We start from the raw sequence: 23,794 nt of genomic DNA on the forward strand, positions 1-23,794 counted from the left end.
ATAATGAAAGCTCGAGCCATGCTAGAAGACTTCCAACTGGCACACTTTCGATATTGCCAACCCAGCGCTGCGGAAGAAACCTGGTGGACCCCCCTGCTTTCCCATGGTATAAGGTCAATACGGATGCGGCGGTCTTCAAGAACACCAAGTCCGTTGGTACTGGTGTCATTGTACGTGACCATGAGGGTGCTGTGCTCGCTGCCTTAAGCACGCAACTTACGCTGCCCAGTCTGGGACCACTTGAAGCCGAAGCCGAAGCCGAAGCCAAAACAATGGACGTGGCCATCTCTTTCGTGATGGACATTGGTTTACAGGAAGTCACGTTCGAGTCAGATTGTTCAGTTCTCACAGGAACTCTCTCAGACACGTCAAAAGTACTATCAGTATCGAAAATATCGTCACAGGAATCCGTATCAAGTTATAGCACTTCAGGCGACACCAAATGCAAGGAAACACATCAGCTCACACATTGGCACGCCGTGCCAAAGAACTTGATAACTTTGTAACTTGAATAGAAGAAAGTTCATCTTTTACTGAATTCGTAGTAATTTAAGATGCTTTGTTTTTCTCTCATTCTTAATAAAACTCACATATTTCTCATATAATTAAAAAAAATAAAACTAATGAGTTTATTGTACCTATGGTAGGAGGTACCTGATGGCTTGAAAACACATAAATCAAATCCAAACCATTGTGCCACTAAATGTATTTGATGCTTGAAGAGCGTATACTTGAAATTTTTATTTTTATATTTTAGAAGGTACGAGTAAATAGTGAATTTGTGACCAACGTTTTATCCAATTAATTTACACAAAAGGAGGAAAACTACTAAGCATTAATGACATGGCCTTCTAGTGCACTCAATAATTTCTCACTTGTGATATTTGCAACTTCTCTTTTTTTTATTTAAAAAAAAAATCTCTAATCAAATTTTGCCACGAATTAAAAAGAGGCCAACACAAAAAAAAAATAAAAAATAAAAACTTCTCTATATAAGTACACATTATAAATTAAACAAAAAATTTTGTGGATCGAGCACGGGTCAATAATTAATATAATATTCAAAGAGAAATCCTTGTGCCTTTTTTTTTCGTGCCTTATAAAAACATTCATGTTCTTTGTCCACTAATCATCTTGCGATCTGAAAGATAGTAATTGAAAGTTTGAAACCACATACCTTTATTCCAATGAGTTCACTATGGATCAAATCTTCAATGAGATACATTAGATATGTCAAATGTTCGACTTTATTGAAACGAATGTATCATTCATGAAGGGATCAATAAGAAAGTTAAGATTCCTGAAGTTTCTATGGGTTGCATAAAGGAGTTATTCATTGGGATTATACTATTATAGTGCTTATATACAATGTTTTGTTCTAAATTATAGAACTCTTCTTATGGTGGATTGTTTTAGTTGGGATAAGTTATTGTCGTGGTGATTTTTCCTTTGGAGACTTCTCTATCAAATATCAATTCATCAAATTCAGTGTTTATTGCTTATGATTTTGTGTTTTGCTGGTTGTAATTAATAATATTATATTATGGATCACATAATTAAGTTAAATTGTTAATTTACCAGTATATTTAACAAAAAAACAATACTAATAGATGTCTTTAGAGCAATAGTTAATAATCCATTTTAAAAAAATTTATAGGAAAAGAAAAAAAAACAATTAATGTTTTGTCAGTTTTTTTCATATCACATAAAAATAGTATTAAAACTTTTTAAAAATAAATTATTAACTATTGCCCTAAAGACATTCATTAGCATGACCCTTTAACAAATGAACTATCATAATTGAATTATACCAACTAGTGTAACTCAAACAATGTTACACTACTCAATAACTTATTATACGTAATGAAAAAAAAATCAAAATTGAGTTATATATAAACACTCATAATCTACAGTACATGTAGAACCTATGTGTTTGGATCCCACGTGTTGTAAGAATATGATCCAATGAGATACCCTCTCCTCAATCAGATCAAACATATAAATGAATATATTCTTATAAGTAACCACTTAAAAAATATATAAATTTTGACAAATAAAATTTGAAATATCAAGCATCTTTAATGTGCTAAAGGCAATTTTGTAAAAAAATTATTTAGAACTCGTCAGTTTTAAAAGGTTTTTAACTACATGAATGATTATCTAAGATCACATGGTTGCAAACAACAAATCATCATTCATTTAGCAGCAATGGAACCAGGGCTTACAACGTAAATGTATTTCTAGAAAATATAATATTGTAGAACAAGATACACCATTTTTTTTTTCTCATTGATTAAAAAGTGAGAACTCTGTAGCTGACTAGTTTATGAAAGAATATTACAACAAAACTCTAGGACAAAAAGGCATTCTGAATTGACAAAACTTTCAGCAGAATTTTACAAATCATGCTATGGGCAATACATGTAAAATAAATTACAATTAGGAGACACTGCTAATTGTTTACGTCTTTTAGTCAATAATCAACAAAAGAAACATAAGCTCCTACTTCGTGTAGTGTCACGATCTTCGCGGCCTTTCAAAAATGATCTAATTGCGAGGTGCTCTGAAGCATAAGTCATGAAAGAAGCCAAAACAAGTCCTCCCACAAACATCAAACCTAACCTGTTAAAAAGATCACAAAATTCTTTTTTAATTACTCGCCTTTCCTTCTTTTTTTTCCTGGGTTTTCAGTGGGAGTTGGCTTATTGGCATGCCGAACAAGAACAAATTGAACATACCACAACAATTTCAAGGCAAAACTTACAACAATCATGTCTGTACACAATTTTTGTTTTTCTTTTGTGTTTCCTAGGGATTATAGTTCATTGACAGTAATCATGTATAAGTCCTCCAGGATGAATAGAGAGAATGTAACTGAGATAACCTAACTGACCCCCTATTTCTCAAGAAAAAAAAAGACGGGGGGCAAGAAATTTGGATAATACAATAAATACTACATATAATTAGAAGAAAGGGCCGAGTGCCCAACGATTGTGGAAGTATCCTGGAGTCAAAAGTAATTATTAATAAACAAGCTATGCATGACTATTATAGGGGAAAACAAAGAGGTGCAGTAAGTAACTGATTACATATCTGCATCAAGCAAGAGAACAGAATTATATGATAAAAATTGGGAGTCAAAGAGGGCCAATAGTATCTGACATATAAACATAGTATAACCTCAACTAATTGGGGTCAGCTCTTTGGATTATTCTATGCCACTTGACTATCTAAGGGCATGTCCCCATTTATCTCTCTAGTATCCATGCTTTTCCTTTTGAGTATTACCCACATCATTTTTTTACCACCAACAATACTACAGACAACTTTTTTCACAATTTATTGAGTTGATAGATTGTGAATAATACAGACATGTCACTTTCACACGGACCACCACTAACATCACTTGTATAGCACACCGATCACAAATTGCTACCTCAGCAGTTGTGAAATTGTTTGTGCCCTTAGACTTAATTGTTTTGGCCACCCTTCTACCAAATGTTACCACATATCCATTTTAACATCATCATCTCTACTACAATCATTTTATGGATAGAAGCATAATACAACCATTGAGTAAATTCAATATTTTTCCTTTTCTTTTTGCTTATGTTTTAACCCCCATCAAAGTTATATTTATATGATTTTTTTCCCAATTTCCAATGTTTTCAACAACATAAAATAAATAAATAAAAATAAAAAATAAAACGTGAAAAAAAATAAAGCAAGTAAAGATGTCAATATATAGCACTACGCTCATACAAATTACCTTGCAAATAGAGCAGTGATCCCTAAAACACATGGCAAAGATGGGGCTGCAACAGCCAAAAATGCCATCCCTAACCCATAACAACATGTCACAACATCGCAAGACAATCCTTGCCGCTGATGACCTGAAATACATACAAGTATCAACCAATTTAAAGAATAACAGTAACTAATTGGCAGAAGTCACATAAAACAATGCATCTTAAAAATACAAGTACTCAAATGCAACAAACCTTTTCCAGAATCATAATCATAAGATTCAGGATTAGAGGAAAAAGACCCTGCTTGCAAAGTCATTGCCTTTCCCCATAAATAAACCAGATACAGATAACCACCAAAAAATAGAATGAACAATGTGAATGTCCACTCATACATCAAGAGCAAGCCAGTCCAGGGCTTCACTTGCCGAGGCACAATTACTAGAGCAAGTACAAGGGACACCGCAACAGCCATAAAACAGATGACGACAGACATTCCACCCAAATAAATAGGCACCTTGGACTGCGCACCATTAGATAACTGTTTAAGATCACAACAAATTATTTTAACACAAAATTATGGGACAATTATTTGTCAAATGCCACAGCGTATGACCACGCACTGCCACAGAATTTGATAGGTCAATAGTACAACAGCATACCATATAAGAATAAAAGCCTATAAAATATAAGTGATCATGCATAACCAACTTAAAAGAATGGGAAAAGAGAACTAACCTGATGGTTGGAATTAATGGTAGCTGAAGTAGAAACACCACTATAAGTCAGTGATCCACTCGATCTAATTTTGTAGTACAGGTGTTTGATATGATCACATAATGAACTTCTACAAAATGATCCAAAGTGCTCCCGTGTCTGCATAAATTAAATACATGTTCACATCCAAACAAAAACAACCTACTTGCTTAATGCTAGGGGAGGGGAAAAAGTAGGGGGGGTTAAAAAAACACTGTTAACTTCTGACCTGAAGAAAAGACCGATAATAACAGAAGACTAAAGCACAAAATGGAAGTAGAAAAAGGAATTTGACAAGAAGATCATCATTAGGACTTCTGCCACCACCAGTTCCAGGGAGGGATTCCTCAAGCTGTTCCCTAACTTTCTGCAGCATAAGAAAACCAAATATAGGATATTAAAAGGCATAAATTCATTGGCTTAATCCTCTTCCACTACATAAAACAACAAACTAAACCATAATATCAAGCCATCCTGAACAGTGCATAAGCAATGCTATCTCTTTTCCACCCCATAAACCCCCCTTCTCACTCTCTCTCTCTCCCCACCTGCTCTCTCTTTTTTAATCCTCTTATAAAAGTAAAAGGAAAAATAAGTGTCACACATAAGAAAATGAATAAATAATATCAGAAAATTCTAACAAAGATAATTAGGTAAAAGAATTTGAATGCACCTGCCAGACATCAACAGGTTTCAGAAGCCAAGATGTCCACCAATCCCAAGGTTTAAGGGGGCCAAGTGTATAGTGAATAACACGGAGTTCACTCTCATCCACCATCCACTGCATATAGCATTCAAAAAAAATATTTGACAACTTGATTGGGTAGCTAAACGCACATCAAAAGTATATTTAAAAAGCAGTCATTTTACATGAGTCATCATTCCATCAGTCAACAAACTTATATGGAAAACCTTTCTCAACTATAATCTGAGTATTGAAAGTTCCATCTCCAAAATAAACAGAGGTCATTAGTTAGTCACAAGCATGCAAATTGAATTTTGCACTTTCAGTGTTCAAGTATGACTACATTGTTTTCATAAATGGAGCAAGGACAAAAATGGTTCCCTGACAACTGATCAAATCCATGAAATCGCTTTACACATATGAAGGAGTAAGCAAGAACACTTGAAATTGTAATGCATATAACTCTGAGTTTAAAGGGACCATTTGTTTCACTGTAACCCTAACTTGCAGAAGGTGGAGGAGAAAGCTCAAGGAACAAAAGAAAGGAAGAGGAGGAGAATTCAGTAATAATGTACTTATCAAAAAAAAAAGGTAAGAACAGGTCATCAACTTGATCCACCAACACCATCCTCAAAGAAAGGAAGAAGAGGAGGAGAATTCAGTGATAATGTATTTACCAAAAAAAAAAAAAGCAAGAACAAGTAATCACCTTGATCCCCACCACCAACACCTCTCTTTCTCTCTCTCAGACACACACACACCATACGTTCCCAACAAAAAGATTGCCTTCCATTTTAAACAGTTAAATCACATATTCCAAACAAAAAAAAAAAATCCTTCCATTTAAGACATAACTCTGTTACAACTTACAAATAGCACTGCTAGTAATATTCTCAACCATCTAATTCTTCAAATACAATTGCAACAATTAAAAAGCCTTTTCTGTATAAAAACCATCATCATTCGATAAGGCATAAGCATCGGAGACAATTATCAGAAAACAGAAAGAGGATACTTTGTAAATTATCTATGAAAATGGAACATCAATAACCTAGAATGCCACTCCCAACAAAAATGAAGTTATTCTTCTTTTCTTTTCTTCCCCCCTCCTTTTGAAAAGTGACCACACAGCATAAGTTGTCATGTTTAGAGTTTTACTAAGCTTCTGTTTATAACTCGGTTTGACTGATGGCTGTGTAGTGGTTAAATAGGATACGTCTATGCTTGGGAATAAGATACTTATGAGACCCTTTAAATTGAACATTCATTCCACTAATCTTTGGCTGTCTGGGACTTGCAATATCTAAACAAATAAACAGTAAAATACTGATAGACTGTAAAAAATAGACTGATCCAATCTAATTAAGTTTATAAAAAGCAAAATTTTAGGTCTCTGTACACACTAAAATTTCAAAGTCAGGTGACTCAGGTCTCAAACTCAGCCAGGTCAAAAGCACTATATCATCTCTAACAACATAAAGGATGAGAGAGGAAACAGGATACACAAAAGAGAGACCTACAGACTTCTTGTATGAATGATAAAGATATTTGATGTGAATTAGAAAGGTCCATAGTCGGGCAAGTTTATTGAAAGGTGGTTAAGATACTGTAAACACTCAAAACCTACAACCAAAAAAATACAGTTTTGCTTGACAGAGGTGCTTTACTAAGTAATAAATTATCATTCAGATGATGCAATTATCTTCAATTGTCTCTTCCTCTCTTCAACATAAATATTGGATAATAACCAAAAAAAGACTGATTTACCTTTTTTTTGTTTCTTTTGGAAATTCATAATTTTCAACAACACAGGGCTCCCTAAAATTATTAAATTAGCGGTTAACTAAATAGACTTAAGTATAAAAATAGTAAAATTGCCTTGCTGTCTATTATCATTTAACTTTACTAATAATAAAAAAATAAAAACGCCTTGTGTTAGAACAAAAGGATCTTATGATATATCTTATATCTTACGAGATTTTTCAAAGATAATTATTATTCTTTACTAGTAATACATATCAAACACCAAACCGAAAATAAACATATACTTCGATGTATGCCAATTACATTCAACACTAGCCCACTAGTGTGCAATATGGAGATTCCTTTAATACCCATACATCATAGTCAGTACCTTGTTAGCGAGCATGTAAAGACCAACATCTGCATTATATAGAGTAGATAGCCGCTGCATTTCAGGAACTGATCTAGAATCTATTGGTAAATTTGGCTCAAATACATGTGCATTGGGAAATCCAGTGTAATATGAGTTCAGAAAACCCTGGTCTCCTGTTAAAATGAAAGAAAAAAAAATAAAGAGAGAGAGAGATAGAAGATATGATTGATAAGCCAGTAAAACTTTCTATAAAATTTATGCAAACACATAAAAAAAGTAACATAATTCCGATTTTTACAAGAAAGAACCACCTGAAGTCATGTTAAATAAGAATTTAAAAGCTACTCAGGTGATATATATATATATATATATATATATATATATATATATATATATATATATATATATATTTTGAGAAACTACTCAGGTGATATTTGAGTATTTTAATTAGACCAATACTATAGTTGAATTCATATGTAATGGAACTCATATATCGAAGAGAGTACCTAGTTCATATATGGCTATTTTGTGTTGATAATGAAGTTGAACTACATTTATTAGGCCAAGTAATGAATTAGACCTGGAACCTCAAATGTATTAGCCATACATTTCAAAGAAATCACATATAAGATTTAATGCTGCAATTTGGTTTATTATAAACGAGACAACAATATAAAATGATTTTCTGGATTAGGTAAACATAGAGATCTAAAGCAATAGAAGGTTATCTACAGCAATTGCTTTATCAATAAATGAGACAAGATAAAGTGATTTTCTAGATTAAGAAAACATTGAGATTTAAAGCACTATATGGTTATTTACAGCAATTGCTTTATATATAAATGAGACGAGAGAGAAACTATCTCAATGAAGTAAACAAAATGATGTAAAGCAAAAATACACAATTTCTAAAACCAATTGATAAAGAAAATATAGACAGCTAACAAAGAAATGCTTTACCTCCAGTATAAGAAAACGTAGTTTTCACTTTGCTCATCATGTCACTGAATAAAGTTTCAGATGGTTCCACTACCATGACTCCAGAATTCAGCCTCTCAGAATGCTTCAAGTTAGCACAAAATTTTCCACATTTGAAAAGATCCTCAATATTTTTTACCACAATGGTATCCGCATCCAGGTATACAACTGCATAATATTTGAAAAGATCCTAAATACTTTTGACCACAATAGTGTCTGTATTAGGAATAAAACAAATACAGAAAAACATAACAGATGAATCACGAGAGTAAAGGAGAAATAAACTGATATCTTATACTAATGGAACTTAATAAGCTCAGTTTCATGGCTGAGAAAGAGTGAAGAAACAAAGAACAGATCTACATCTTAGATTAATCGCCAAACAGGACATCAGTAAAAAAAACCCACTCAATCAAAACTGAAAGATTATGGTGCTAATTTGAGCTTTTTCAAAGATTCATGCATAAATCCTGTGTACAGAGGTTTCCCCATGATTCTGATTAAAAAAAGATTAGCTAAGTTGAGCTTTTCAATCATGCCAATACAGAAACTAAAAATATCAAACCTAATCCTTCAAATTACAAATATGTATTATAAGTAACAAGAAAAGTTCAATTTCAAAATACAAATATTCACAGATTAAAATAACCAAAGTGACATAATAATTGCTGGCAACAATTTCCACCTATTACAAACATCTTCTTTTCCCATAGATAATATACAAAAACCATCAAAAAACTTTTACCTTTCTTGTACTCAGTCAAGTTAAAAATTTTAAGCTTTGTGTAGACACCCCAAAACCTCTTTGGACGCACTTGATTAGGATTCGCCAATAAACTAATCTTCTTCACTATCCACCCATCAGCCTGCACAATTATTCACCAAAACCACCCACAACAAAAAAAGCAGAAGTTAGAAAGTAACCAATATCTTAGTCTTAACTAACCAAGATGTGTTAGTTTCATTTTTATTGCCAACAATTAAAATACCCAATTGTATAATAAACTAGGAAACACAAATACTTCATTTGGGGTGCTGTACTCGTATCATACCAGTGTTGTACCCACCGAGTCATGTTATAATTTTTCAAAAATTGTCTGTGTCGCTGTGTCATACCCATGTCCGTGCTTTCTAGATAATAAATCATATTGAAATGCAAAGAGCCTTGTAGCTCAGTAGCTGTCCTTTATAAGAACAGTGTTTGAATCCCGCTTCCTACATTGTTTTAAACTATCTAATTATATAATAAAGATTTTTTCTAGCACAAAACCCGCCCAAAAAATTTAATTTTATTTATTTATTTTATTTCAGTTTCATCTAGCTAAACTTCCATAGCAACCATGCATAGCATGAAAATTATTCAACTTAAAATAAACCAAAAATAGAGTCAACTAAACATAATTAATAACCATAATTAGTAAACTTTCCTTCTTTAGCAAAAATCTATACCACATAAAACGTAAGATTGCCTAAATATCCATTTCCTACCTCAATTTTCTCACTAACCAAACAGAACCTTAGGAAAAAAAAAAAAAAAAAACCAAAGTTAACAAATAAAACACACATACAGAGATGTAATTTACTAAATTAAGCATTGAGAGCTGGAATTTCTCGGCAGACAAACAGAGAGGTTACCTGGAGAAGCTTCTGAGCGAATTCCGAAACACCATCGGAGATGAGAACCACCATGTCCTTCCTTGATCCAGTGTCCCTAATCGACTTCCCGAGAACCCTAACCCCCAACAGGAACTCATCTCCGTACAACAGCGTCACGTAGGCTTCGTCCGACGATCCCAACGACGGCTTCGATTGAATCGAAATCAGAACTAGCACCAATACCACAGCCAAAAGATTTGGTAATCTTTTCATCATAATATTCGATTTGAGGGAGGAGGAGAAGGAGGGATCAGAAATATTTCTCGAGAAAGTGGAGGGGATTTTCTCGAGAAAATAATGGAAGGGGCTTTTCAGTATTTGAATTTTATCATAGTTGGAAAAGTTTGAAATGGCTTTGAATTTTTTATTTTTTATTTTTTTGGGGGTGAAAGCTTTGAATTTTCTTAATTGCTTTTGTTTTTTTTTGGTCTTTGACGTCTCTGACTATCTCGGCAAATAGTTAGTTATTTTGTTGTAAAATATTTTTATTTTGTTGGAGTTGTGATTTTAGGAAACGGGTTCTGTCTCCCGTGTCGTACAGACACATGCTCTCATCTTATCAAGCCTTCTAGAGAATTATCTCCAAAAAACAAAAGAAAAAAAAAGTCTTCTAGAGACTTTTTTTTTTTTTTGGATAGTGCAGGTGAACACGTGTTATTTTTTATGTCCATTTTAGATGTGTGGTTGTTAGCTGTTGACTTTACTGTAGATAAAAAGTAATTTAAGTTATGAATTTAAATTAGATCTAATAATAATTTATTACTTATAATTTTGGTGTGAAATTGGTGTAAATATAAAATTTTTTTTTTTTTGGGTCAAAAAATGGAATTCTAATTATTGAAAAAAATGAGATATATAGGTTTACAATATTTTTACAATAAATCATAGATGATAGGTTATTATTTGCTGTTAATGGTGAGCAAGAAAATAATTTTAATGGCAAATTGAGATTAAAACCAATATTAACCAATAACATCAACAACTAACCAAAAGATAGGTAAATAGGAGATTTAGAGTTCAATCACCACTTATACTAAAAACCAGTTGGTATCTTAATCCAATGATAAAGAGTTATTATCAGGAACAAATACCATAAGTTAAAACTATCTACAAAATAATAATATTAATAATAATAATAATAACATTGGTTATGAAAATGATGTGGACGTAACACTTTTCATTCTCCCAAGTGCAAGAATATCTATTTTTGCGAGTTTTTCTCAAGCTATCCATGAAGAGATGCTCATTCTTTATCCAAACTTCGTCATTATTAACATCCTTGGCAAACCACCACCACCACCAAAGGGTGGCAGCCTAATGGTAAAAGTCCTTTGAATAATCATCCTTGCGAGTTTAAGAGTTGTGGTTTGAGTTGTAACATTTCAATTTAAAATGTTGTACTCACATGAATAACTTTAAGCAGCTTCGATAGTCTCACGCCATAAAATTCAAGTTTAAGTGGGTCAGGACAATGATACCGCACCACATAAGCTCTTTTTTCGTTCATTAAAAAATTCCTTGGTAAACCGAGCTAACTGATGAGCAACACAGTTTGCTTCATTGACCAAAAATGACCCACAAGAAATCTAGTTTCCTGCAGCAAATGACTGAAAGTACCATTGTCATGTTCTTTACTTTGTAGGCCCTGAGTTATGATCGTGTACTTCTCCTTTTAAAGGACAACATAAAAAAACAACCCAATATGCAAAGCCAACTTTAGAGCATTCGTACTGGTTCCTTTAAAATTTTTGTTTATTTTAGTATAAGAACTTATTTTTTTCTTCTATTTACACAATCATTTTTAAAAAACATCCAAATCAAATTATCTATTAACTATTATACACTATTTTATCTATACATTATATTATCACTTTTGCCAGCAGCCATTGGTTTTTTCTAAATATGATTGATTACTTATTTTCAAATTAATTTTAATTATCTAATATATTAAAAGTCATCTTAAGGGTTTCTAAGCTAATTAAGGTAAGAAAATTCTAGAACTAAAGACTCTTGAACTCGGAAGCTCAATTACGCTTGAAAAAGTGTTAAGCACCCCCACAACGCTTATCCAAATAATAGTATCTCATTTTAATTTAATCTCAATAATTTACATATTTTATAGTAACTAGGATATATACTTGGAATTTGCTTTTGGAAAGGGTTTTATCCACAAACAATTTACAACAATAGCATATGAGTATAATTACTCATAATATTAATAGCAGTCCTATTGGTTATTCCGCTGACAAGATTAGATGACAGAGAAAGCAACCCCGCCCAGCAAACAATTGGGCCCACGTTTTGTTGGTTAATCTAATCTCCTCTTTTTTGTTTGTTTGTTTGTTTTTTCTTTTTTTGTTATTATTATTTTTTTTTTTAGGGTTGAATTTAATCTGTAATTTCATTCAACCAATAAGCGTTTGGTTACAGCTTAGGCTGTGTTTGAATAGCTTATTTTTTGTCAACTTATTTTACTATTCAGTTTATTTTTACTACTATTTATGGCCCCACTATACTTTTTGGTACTATTTATGAGTCTCGCTATACTGTTTTAGCTAACTTTTTACTTTTATTTAGTATCTGTTTGGATAGAGATTTTTTTTTAAATAACTAAATCCCCCAAACAATTTCATCAGTTAGCAAGGTTTCGAAACTATTTAGTAATCTAACAAATCGAGTCCCTTAGACTTGATTTTAATCTTTGAAATCAAGCCAAGAGGGGTCAAGTTTCAATTGGAAATCGAGCATTGCACACTCGAGTTTCATACTCGAGAGTAAAACACTCGTTCCATACACAAACCCAAAAGGCTATGAAGCAAACCGGACAAACACGACAGCAACCTAGAAAGCTTCATAGCAAACCCAAAAGATAGCAACCCAGGAAAACAAAAATGGCGATGCAAGAAGGAACGGACTGTGGTGAAGGCCCCAGGGAGTGGTGGCGAAGGCTCCAACAATGGCAGTGGTCTGATCTCAACCTCTGCTCTCTGAACTTCCATGGCCTTTGGGTTTGGGTATACTGATTTGGCCTGGAGAAGGAAAAAAGTAGGAAGAGTGGAAACGGCTGGAACTCGAGTCTAAAAAAGTCGAGTTCCACGAAATTTTATTCCAAAATCGAGTATTAGAGAATCAATTTGCTTAGTAAACTCGAGTCCCACGGACTCGATTTGTTAGATTGCTGAATAATTTCAAAACCTTGCTAACTAATGAAATTGTTTAAGGGATTTGGGTATTTAGAAAAAAAAAAAAAAAATCCTTTGGATAGTGCTGAAAAGCACTGCGTCTGCGTTTCACGTTTTTAGATGTGGGATTATGCTTTTCCAATGGGTCTCATGCATTGATCATGGGACCAGCTAGTACTTTATATATTCAGAAAAAAAAAAAAAAAAAAAAAAAAAAAAAAAAAAACTGGGTCCCACACTACTATACACACATTTAAAAATTATTTTGCTACAGTGTTTTCAGTTTTTAGTAAAATAAGCGGTATCCAAACAGACCTTTACAATACATTCAGCAAAAAGTTTTCAGTTTCTGAAAAATAAGCGGATCTCAAACAGACTCTAAGGAACAAGTTCTCTTTAGATTCCATCAAATTCTCTAGTGCAAGTAGAGAGGTGAAGTCTTTGTGCAACTGAATTTCAAATTTTGATTTGCACCGCAACTTGCCTGACAAACCCAATTTCAGAGGACAACATTTCTATAGCTTGCAACTCCAAATTCATCACTTGTAACACTCCTCCTCACTGGTTCAATACAATTAAAACACACACAATACAAGATACAATAAAATTGAATGTTTCCATTACACGGAAATTTGACAGGAAATTAGTCAACACACTAAGATCCTAACATTATATAATAAAAGTAGTGTCATTGGTAAATTCACGTGAAAATAATGTTACTTCATTCAAAACAAATCTCATATAAAGTTTTAGTATTTTGCATAAATAAAAAATAAAAAACAAATCATATTAATAATTATGAAAAATGTTGTCCATCACATAACTTTTTTGGGGGTTTAAAAACACTATTAATCTTTAAAGTGTAGTGCACGAGTAAATTTTAATCCTTGAAATTTAAAATGATCGTGACTAAACTAAAACCTGACATGTGATCTATAGGGACCAAAAGTGATTATTTTAAGTATCTGTTTGGCAAAGATTATTTTTGCCAACTTATTTTTGCTATTATTCATAAGTCTCACTACACTTTTTGGTACTATTTATGAGTCTCACTGTAATATTTCATATAACTTTTACCTTTATTTACAATACTTTCAAAAACAAAATTTCAATTTCAGCAAAATAAGCAGATTCCAAACAAACCCTAAAATTTAAAAACTAAAATAGTTGACTTTAATTCTAGGAACTGAAATTGTTGTTATTATTATCACCATCATTATTTTTATTTTATTTTGCTAAATATATATATATATATATATATATATATATATTTAGGAAAATATTATTATATATTTTACTGTATGATCCTTACCCCTTTGATCTCTCGTACCGAGAACTAAAATCCACAACTCTACAGTTCTGCATCCTAAGTCATTATTATTATATATTATTGTCCTAATCCTTGCTCCCAAGGCATATCATACCAAGAACTAAGGAAATCCACCCTTATATAAGTACAATCAAAACCTCCACAATTCTCACCTCCTCTTCTTCTTCTTCTTTTGAAACTTTTAAGAAAATCTTTTGGTTTTAAGACCGTGTGGAAGACATCATGTTGCACAGAAGTTTAGAGGAAGAACACGAGGTCAGCCCTTGGCTAAATATGATTGAAGGGTTCACTATCCAATACAAGACTGATCTTTTGGCCATGGCTTTATCTCAAAGTCACCCTCCACAGAAGAACCAAATAAAGGGGTGGGGTTGAGTTGAAGAAATGCAACCTCTCGGCAAGTCTGGTGCTTGGCTTTCATCTATATGCTTTTTCTTCCATCTTAATTTGTTTCTTTTTTATTTCAATTCTGTTGCAAGGAAATTAGACACAAAAGCAAAGCGAAATCTAGAATTATAGATTTTGTACTATATATTTTCTGAACAACCAAGAAAAAATGTATTCGTCCTTTTAATTATTTGTTCTCAAGTTGTTTTCTGTAAGAGAAACTATATATCTTATCTTGTAATTAGTGTTCTTGATGGAAATCATGATTTACTTTCCACAATTAAAGACTAAAATCAAGGGATTGATTGATTAGAGAAAATCAAAGGATTGGATCTATAAATTAGATTGATATGAATTTCAAAATCAAAATATTCATCTAATTAGTTGATAGTTGACTTATTTTCAAATTTTGTAACTCTCATTATAAATATGAGTTTTAACTATGTTGTGTGATCAAGTTAAGTAATTTAAGATGTAGTAGTCTTTTGACATTTGTTAGTGTGGGCCTACCGTGGTAGGCCGTTAGGCCGAACCCCATTTATTTTGTTCTTTCTTTTGTTCTTACTTTCGCTCCTGCATCTTTTACAATTTTCCATAGTTCTCTTTAATTTTCACAGTTTTGTTCAAGAAGTCAAAAGATTTCTTGTAAGGAGTAACCTGCCCAATTGACATGACTTTGATCATATCAACTTTGCTTACATCTTCAAGAATTGATGTTTGTAGTTGGACTAACAAAAAATGCATGCTATGACAGCACATTTTATTCTTGGTGATTATAGCACCATACGAAAAGAAGGATCTTTGGATATGTTGAATAATGGACTTTATCACACATCATTACTTAAAAAAAAAAAATTTTAATAGCTGTGACATAGTTGTATCTCATTATCATTGTGTGCCAATTGTGCCACTGCCAGATTGCCAGTCCTCTGCACTATAGGAGATAAAATGTTAATTTTCTGCAGTAGGATAACTAAATAATAAAAAAAAAACTGGTTTTGCGTGGTTTGGCTTTTGCTGAGTAGCCATATATAATTAAAAAAAGCCGTCCTGTTTAAGAATAATTGAATTTCAAAGCTGGAAATGGTGTCTCTTTGTCTGTCTTGTGGTCCATTGTAACAACTCTGAGTCAAAATTCCTCTTTCAGCCTCAGGACAATATATCCCATAATTCACAATCCACAATGAAATGCACAATAAGTTTGAACTTCAACATTTGGCTATGTCAACCACTTCAAATGGGAATTTACCTCGATATTTGTTAATGACATGCACAGTTATCAGGGACGGACTCAGGATTTTAAGATAGCAGGAGTCAGAATATAAAGAAAAAAAAAACCCTCTAAATAGACATCCATATAGTATTAAAAAATTATAAATATATAAAATTGTTATTTCTAAATACATTAAAATGCAATCATCTACCAACAAAGACAAAAACAAAAACAAAATAATGTTTTTTTTTAATACTAGGCTTGGTTGGCTAGGATTTTGTTTTTGTTTTGTTTTTGTTTGTTTTTGTTTGTTTTTTTAAGTTAGAGCATTTACAGTGGTGGACTTAAAAATTATAGTTTGTAATACCTCAAAAAACTACTTTATCTATTTTACCACCTCACTTTACAATACATCCAATATCTAATGTTCTATTTTTTTATGACTGCATTTAAAATAATATAAACAACTCTTAAAATAATATGGAAGAGAGAGAATTTGAGTTTATTAATTAAAGAAAGAGATATAATCTTGAAGAGGGTATATTTAGTGCAGATGGTCAAAATTTGCAAAGACCTACGATATGTAGAATTATTAGGATGACGCATGAGGCGACAAGGCTCCTTAAGCATGGACGGGTAACCTAAGGTGAACGGACCACCTTCAGCAGATGGACGGTCTAGGCTAGACGGATCGTCCATCAGTGGACGGATGACCTGCAATAAGCAAATAGTGCTCCAGACGGGTACTGGGGACGACGGTATCGAAATGGGCCACGTGGGAGTGACACGGCTTACTTGGTCCCCAAAGGAATTTCAAATAGCAACAACTTAAGTTCCACGATTAACCAAACCCTTATATGGAAAGGGTCCCTTAAATCACGTGCGTTTATGAAGATTTTCTCTACAAGGAAATATTTCTCTTCTCCAAGGAACCAAGGTCGGCTCTTCATCACTATAAAAGGGCCGTAACCTACAGAAAACAGGTACACATAATTCATCACGGCTCTGGCACTCTAAAGTTGTGATAATCTCTGACTTAACCTTCAGAGGGTATTAGGCCGGTACCACACCGGTATCCTCTTGAGGTCTTTTCTTTTTGGTGTGTGCAGGTGTTGCTTCGGGCACGTAAGGACTTTGTAGCCTACTGACGATTTTCGGCATCATTAGTTGGCGCCGTCTGTGGGAACGTAGCTCGAGTAGATAAGTCGTGCTATTGTTTCTCGGACAAAAAGGTTGCATGGTGCTTACCTGCTTGATGGCAACTAACACCAACGCTTAAGGAGACGAACCACGTACCGCGGTTCTTGAGAAACAGATTCAGAAACTGGTAGTGGTGGTTGAGTGCCTTACTAAGCAAAACCATGACTTGGAGGAGAAATTGCACCAAAGGGACACCAAGCCTTGGGACCAAGAGGGGGAGCAGGAAGGGAACAACCTTCAGTGCAACGACACAAGACAGAATTGAGATGGGCCGGAAGGCAGTAATGTTATGTAGATGATGAGGGAACAAATGGACTTGATGATGAACGCCTTCAAAGGGAAGGTATCAAATGATCTCGATGATTTGGTGCATAGGACAGATTCGCCTTTCATCGCACCTGTCATTTCATTCCCTCTACCGCTGAAGTTTCGTATGCTGCAGATAGAGGGCTACGATGGATTAAAGGACCCGCTAGACCACCTGGAAACATTCAAGACTCTCACGCATCTAGAGGGCGTAGTGGACAAAATCATGTGCAGGGCCTTTCCCACCACATTGAGGGGTCCTACGAGGGTGTGGTTTAGCAGGCTGACGCCAAACTCCATCAGTACTTTCAAGGAGTTGAGCGCCCAGTTTGCCTTACACTTTATTGGAGGACATAGGTATAAGAAGTCAACTGCATGCATGATGAACATCAAGCAACGAGAGGATGAGACTCTAAAGTCTTACATCACTCGATTCAACAACGAAGCCCTCTCGATAGATGAAGCCGATGACAAGATATTCGTTGCAGCATTCACTAACGGACTACGGGAGGGTAAGTTTATGTTTTTTTTATACAAGAACGATCCAAAGACTATGTTAGATGTGCTTTACAGCGCTACCAAATACATGAACGTGGAAGACACACTACTTGCGCGAGAAGAAAAGCCTAAAAAAAGAGAAAGATAGGAAGATGCAAGACAGGATAAAGGGCAGAAGGTCATGAGGACTAGTGACGGGTGAGAAGATAGACGCTCTAAGACCCCCTCGGCAAGATTTGCAAATTTCACTCCGCTAAAAGTTCCGATTGATCAGGTACTAATGCAGATAAAGGACAAAGGGTCGCTAACTTTTCCTGGCAAGCTAAAGGGTGATCCCAACAAGAGGTCTAGGGACAAATACTTTTGTTTCCATCTCAACCATGGCCATGATACTTTTGAGTGTTACGATTTGAAGTAGCAGATAGAAGCCCTGACCAGGCAGGGGAAATTGCAGAGGTTCGTAAGCAAAGAGAAGATGGACCAGCTGCAAGAGCAAGGCCCTCAGAGGGAGAACGAGCGCCCCAAGCCACCCGTCGGGGACATAAGAATGATTGTAGGGGGCACAACAGCTCCCTGTTCAACCAAGAAGGCGCGCAAGACGTACTTTCGATTGGTCCAGAATGTCCAGCTGATAGGATTGGCCCTAAGGATGGCACGCATGGATGACCCGGATGATCGGGTTCTCGGAAAAAGTCGCTCGATGCCTCCATCACCCACATGACGACGCATTTGTTGTAAGTATACGGATTGGCGATTACAACACTCATAGGGTCTTGGTGGATAACGGCAGCTTCACTGATATACTTTATTACCCAGCATTTCAGCAAATCAGGATTGGGAGAGAACGACTGATCCCGATTGACGTGCCACTTGTTGACATTGGAGGTATAAGGGTATACCCACTAGGCGTGGTCACCTTGTTTGTTACAGCTGGCGATTACCCCCAACAAATCACCAAGGATGTTACATTCCTGGTAGTAGACTGCTCATCTGCTTACAATGCTTTTTTGGGCCACCCTACCCTCAATTCATGGAAGGCCGTGACCTCTACCTACCACCTGATGGTCAAGTTCCCGACCGAATACGGGGTGATCAAATAGCAGCACGTGAGTGCTACATTACAATGCTCGAAATGGATGACCATTTGCTAATAATGTGTATAGAGGAACAGTGGGCAGCAGTAGAGCCAATGGAAGGAATTGAAGAGGTGCGCCTTGACGACACCAAGCCCAAACGGACGACAAAAATAAGTACTTTTGCAAGCTTATCAGTTCGTCAAGCCTTGAAGTCATTCCTAAGAGATAACTAGGACGTCTTTGTATGGAGCCATGAGGACATGCCCGGAATCGACCCCTCCGTCATTGTTCACAAGCTAAATGTTTCACCCTCTTTCTTTCCCGTCTGCCAAAAAAAGCGAGTGTTCGCTCAAGAAAGGGATAGAGCCATAGTAGAGGAAGTTCGCAAGTTGCAGGAAGTAAGGTTCATACAATAAGTGTACTATCCTGACTGGCTGGTCAGTGTAGTAATGGTGAAGAAAGCCAATGGAAAGTGGAGGATGTGCGTTGACTTCACAGATTTGAACAGAGCATGCCCCAAGGATAGCTACCCGCTACCAAGGATTGATATCTTGGTAGATTCAACGGCAAGACACCAACTACTAAGCTTCATGGACACATTTTCTAGGTACAACCAAATAAAGCTAGACAAAGCTGATCAGGAGAAGACCTCTTTCGTCACAAGCTAGGGACTCTTCTGTTATAAGGTGATGCCGTTTGGCCTCAAGAATGCAAGCGCAACATATCAGAGGCTTATGAACAGGATGTTTGCACACCAAATTAGGAGGAACATTGAGGTGTACATAGACGATATGCTGATAAAAAGCGTACGGGAGGATGACCACCTCAACGACCTGAGGGAGACCTCTGAGATGCTTAGGCGCTATAACATAAAACTAAATCCTAGCAAGTGTACATTCGGAGTAACGACTGGAAAGTTCCTCGGATTCATGGTGACCTAGAGGGGTATTGAGGTCAATCCAGACAAGGTTCGGGCTATCATGGAATTGGCACCACAAAAAACCATTAAGAAGGTACATAGTTTGAACGGTAAAATTGCAGCTTTGAACAGGTTTGTTTCAAGAGCAATGGATAAGTGCCCCCTTCTTCCGTACATGAAAGAAGGCTTTTGAATGGACAACTGAGTGTCAGCAGGTGTTCGAGGATCTAAAGGCGTATCTCTGTTCCCCACCCTTACTAAGTCCCCCTAGACCATGAGAGGAGCTCTTCCTCTATTTGGTCGTTTCCTCAACTGCTGTCAGTGCAGCTCTAGTTAGGGAGGAGGATAAAGCCCAAAAGCTAGTATACTTCACAAGCCAAGCACTACGAGGGGCAAAAAAAAGGTACCCACCTATGGAAAAGCTCGCATTCGCATTAGTGACTGCAGCACGCAAGCTTAAACCGTACTTCCAGGCCCACATTATAGTCGTCTTGACGGAAAAGCCGTTGCGGAGAGCAATGAGCAGTCCAGAGGCAGCTGGACGAATGACGTTGTGGGTGATCGAGCTGAGTGAGTTTGATGTGCAGTATCGACCACGTACGGCCACCAAAGGGCAAGTTATTGCCGATTTCATTGCCGAATTCGCCCGATCAAATGAACAAGAGGCAGAAGGGAACCACCGGTGGATGATATACACGAACGGGTTGGCTGTCAAACACGTAGGAAGAGCCAGTGTAGTACTTCTCAGCCTCAAGGGAGACGAGGTTTAGTGCATGATTAGACTCAATTTTCCCATAACAAACAATGAGGCCGAGTATGAAGCTCTAATAGCAGGACTAGATCTCACACAAGTAACAGGAGCCACGAATGCAATGGTACGTTGCGATTCCCAAGTAGTTACTAGTCAGATTACCGATTGTTACGAATTCAGAGGAGAACGAATGAAGGAATACCTTGAACAGGTGAAGAGTAGAATGTGCAACATGAATGTAGAATTCGTTCAAATCCCAAAGGAGGAGAACGAACAGGCGGACCAATTGGCCAAGGCGGCATCAACAGATAACATGCCTTCCTCAAGCCAGGTACTACTCTTCATTCAAAACTCACCCATAATAAACGTAGTCAACATGCAGGAGATAGGAATCGAGGAAAACTAGAGAACACCGATTATCTCCTACCTGAAGGATGGTTTGTTACCTGGCGACAAGGGAGCCGCAAGGAAATTGAGGGTATGCGCTGCACGACTCATATTGATTAAAGATGTCTTATACAAGAGAGGTTTCTCTCGCCCCTATCTGAGGTGCCTTGTCACCGAAGAAGTAGACTACGTCATAAGGGAAGTACACGAAGGAGTATGCGGGAATCACTCGAGGTCACGATCCTTAATCCATAAGCTGATTAAGGCCGGATACTACTGGCCCATTATGCAGAAATAAGCTCAAGCGTAGGTTAGGAAGTGTGACAAATGCCAAAGGTTCAGTAATTTCATATGGAAACTGACGGAAGAACTCACTCCAATGACAGCCCCATGGCCCTTTGCTCAATGGGATCTTGACATTATGGGCCCGTTTCCTATAGCAGTCAGGCAACTGAAATTCCTACTAGTCGGCATAGACTACTTCACTAAGTGGGTAGAGGCCGAAGCATTGGCCAACATTACAGAGAAGAATGTACGTAGTTTCGTATGGAGAAACATTGTCTGCAGATATGGAATACCTAGGGTCCTGGTCTCGAATAACGGGAAACAATTCGACAACAACGCATTCAGGGACTTCTGCTCACAGCTTGGGATCAAAAACCATTATTCGTCTCCTGCCCACCCACAGGCCAACGGACAGGTTGAGGTCACGAATCGATCCTTGCTGAAAATCATCAAGACTCGGCTCGAGGGGGCAAAGGGTATCTAGCTGGAAGAATTACCCAATGTACTATGGGCTTACAGGACGACGGCGAGAACACCTACAGGTGAGACACCATTTCGACTTGTGTATGGCAGCGAGGCAGTCATTCTAGCTGAGGTAGGTCTCACTAGTTATAGGGTAGCAAACTATGACATGTAGAAAAATGACGAAGCAATGCACTTGCAATTCGATTTAGTAGATAAGATTAGAGCGACGGTTGAACAAAGGTTGGCGCGATACCAAAGCCTCATGGCCAGGCACTATAACTCCCGAGTTAAACACAGGGACTTTAAAAAAGGAGATCTCGTCTTAAGGAAGATAACGAGCGCCACCAAGGACCAATCTTATGGGAAGTTAGGATCCAACTGGGAAGGACCATACATGATTGTGTCATGGAATAGAAAGGGCACATACTATCTCGAGACGCTGGATGGAAAAAAGCTACAGCATCCCTAAAACGCAGAACACCTGAAGAGATACTACCAGTAGATAGAGGCACGAACGCTGGCACTCCTCATTTCCAGTTTATTTTTTCAACAGATAGTTTTAGTTTTTATTATTCTCTACGGTACTTTTAGAGCCCAAAGGGCAATTTTCTTATTTTATATGAACAATATTCTACTTGCTTATCCATCATAATAAGAGGAGTTTATTTAGAACATATTGAATGTTTTCCGCTAAGTTTTATTTACTAAGTCCATAGATTGGACGGATCATCCCATGAAGGATGAAATTCATTTACAAGTCCATAAATTGGACGGATCTTCCCAAGAAGGCTAAGATCAATTTACTAAGTCCATAGACTGGACGGATCATCCCACGAAGGATGAAATTCATTTACAAGTCCATAAATTGGATGGATCTTCCTAAGAATGGTGAGATCAATTTACTAAGTCCATGAACTGGACGGATCATCCCATGAAGGATGAAATTTATTCACAAGTCCATAAGGGAGGAAATTTATTTACAAAGTCCACAATTTGGACAGATCATCCCATGAAGGATGCAATTCCTTTACATAGTCCATAAACTAGACGGACCGGTATCAGAAGGGCAGGACTCGTTCAAATTATAAAAAATAGTTCATATGAAAAACGGACGAGTGTGCATTAAGAAGAACGTATAATCAAAGTACAATGAATGTTTACATAAAAACCAACCACAGGCAACAGTTAAAACAAATCAAACATACTGTTCTCCCGTACATTTCCAAACTTAAACAAAAATAAAAATATATATACTACTCCAGGACTATAGGAGTTGTTTCTTTATCATTAGGCTCTTGAGCTGGAGGTTGTTGGGCATCACCCTTGATGGACCTTTTTCATCAACCTTCTGAGCCTCGCCATCACTGTGATCTTCACCGAAGAGCTCGGCCGTCCCCTCAGTGTCAAAGGGTTGAGTTGGAGTCTGACCCTCAATGTCAATGGTGATATGCAAAAGGTTCAAGTCAGGGAAAGAAGCCTTGACTTGACGGAGGTAGTCGTTAAAGCCGTTAGCAAAAGAAGTGCCCAGTTCAGTCAGAAGTGCGTCAGAGTCCTGATACTCTCGAACAACATTAGCTTTTGCATGATGGAGACTAGCATCTTTGTCCTCCAAGGTTTCTTTCAGCAGCTCTACTTGTTTCTCCAATTCACCACGGTACTGCTCGGACAGCTTCAGCTTTTCTTCATGATGGAGTCTCTAGGCCTTCAACTCCGTCAGCTCTTCCTCCGTTGCATTTGCCTTTGCACGGACATGCTCCAACGTCTTTTTCATGAGAAAGGCAACGATCCATCAATTCCTTTACCATCAGGACTCCCTACACCAAAAACAAAAAGTAAGTACGAACTGATGAAAATACGA

The 23,794-nt window shown here is 36.3% G+C and overlaps 1 protein-coding gene across 2 annotated transcripts; it reads right to left on the reverse strand.

Moving 5' to 3' along the window:
- Window positions 1-2,250: 2,250 nt before the first annotated feature.
- On the reverse strand, window positions 2,251-10,417 carry LOC142628230 (inositol phosphorylceramide glucuronosyltransferase 1). Of its 2 annotated transcripts, none has more exons than XM_075802287.1 (10): window positions 9,917-10,417; window positions 9,027-9,147; window positions 8,264-8,449; window positions 7,322-7,476; window positions 5,176-5,283; window positions 4,732-4,869; window positions 4,485-4,622; window positions 4,002-4,287; window positions 3,770-3,893; window positions 2,251-2,622 (listed from the first exon to the last, which is right to left on the reverse strand). In XM_075802287.1, the coding sequence occupies exons 1-10, from the start codon at window positions 10,151-10,153 to the stop codon at window positions 2,481-2,483; spliced, it is 1,635 nt and encodes a 544-aa protein (XP_075658402.1). In that variant the 5' UTR covers window positions 10,154-10,417; the 3' UTR covers window positions 2,251-2,480. The 2 variants fall into 2 exon arrangements, with proteins under 2 accessions (XP_075658402.1, XP_075658403.1); XM_075802288.1 differs by having other exon boundaries at window positions 4,002-4,269; window positions 9,917-10,295.
- Between the last annotated feature and the right edge of the window lie 13,377 nt (window positions 10,418-23,794).

This window comes from Castanea sativa, chromosome 3, assembly GCF_040712315.1.
Source record: "Castanea sativa cultivar Marrone di Chiusa Pesio chromosome 3, ASM4071231v1".
NCBI lineage: Eukaryota > Viridiplantae > Streptophyta > Magnoliopsida > Fagales > Fagaceae > Castanea > Castanea sativa.

What these genes read in the sequence shown, in the direction of transcription:
- LOC142628230 (XM_075802287.1), bottom strand. Translation starts at nt 10,153, where the DNA reads ATGATGAAAAGATTACCAAATCTTTTGGCTGTGGTATTGGTGCTAGTT. An exon ending in ATTATCGGTCTTTTCTTCAG is followed by an intron (nt 4,623 to 4,731) that starts GTCAGAAGTTAA and finishes TAATTTATGCAG; the next exon opens with ACACGGGAGCACTTTGGATC. An exon ending in TGATTATGATTCTGGAAAAG is followed by an intron (nt 3,894 to 4,001) that starts GTTTGTTGCATT and finishes TATGTATTTCAG; the next exon opens with GTCATCAGCGGCAAGGATTG.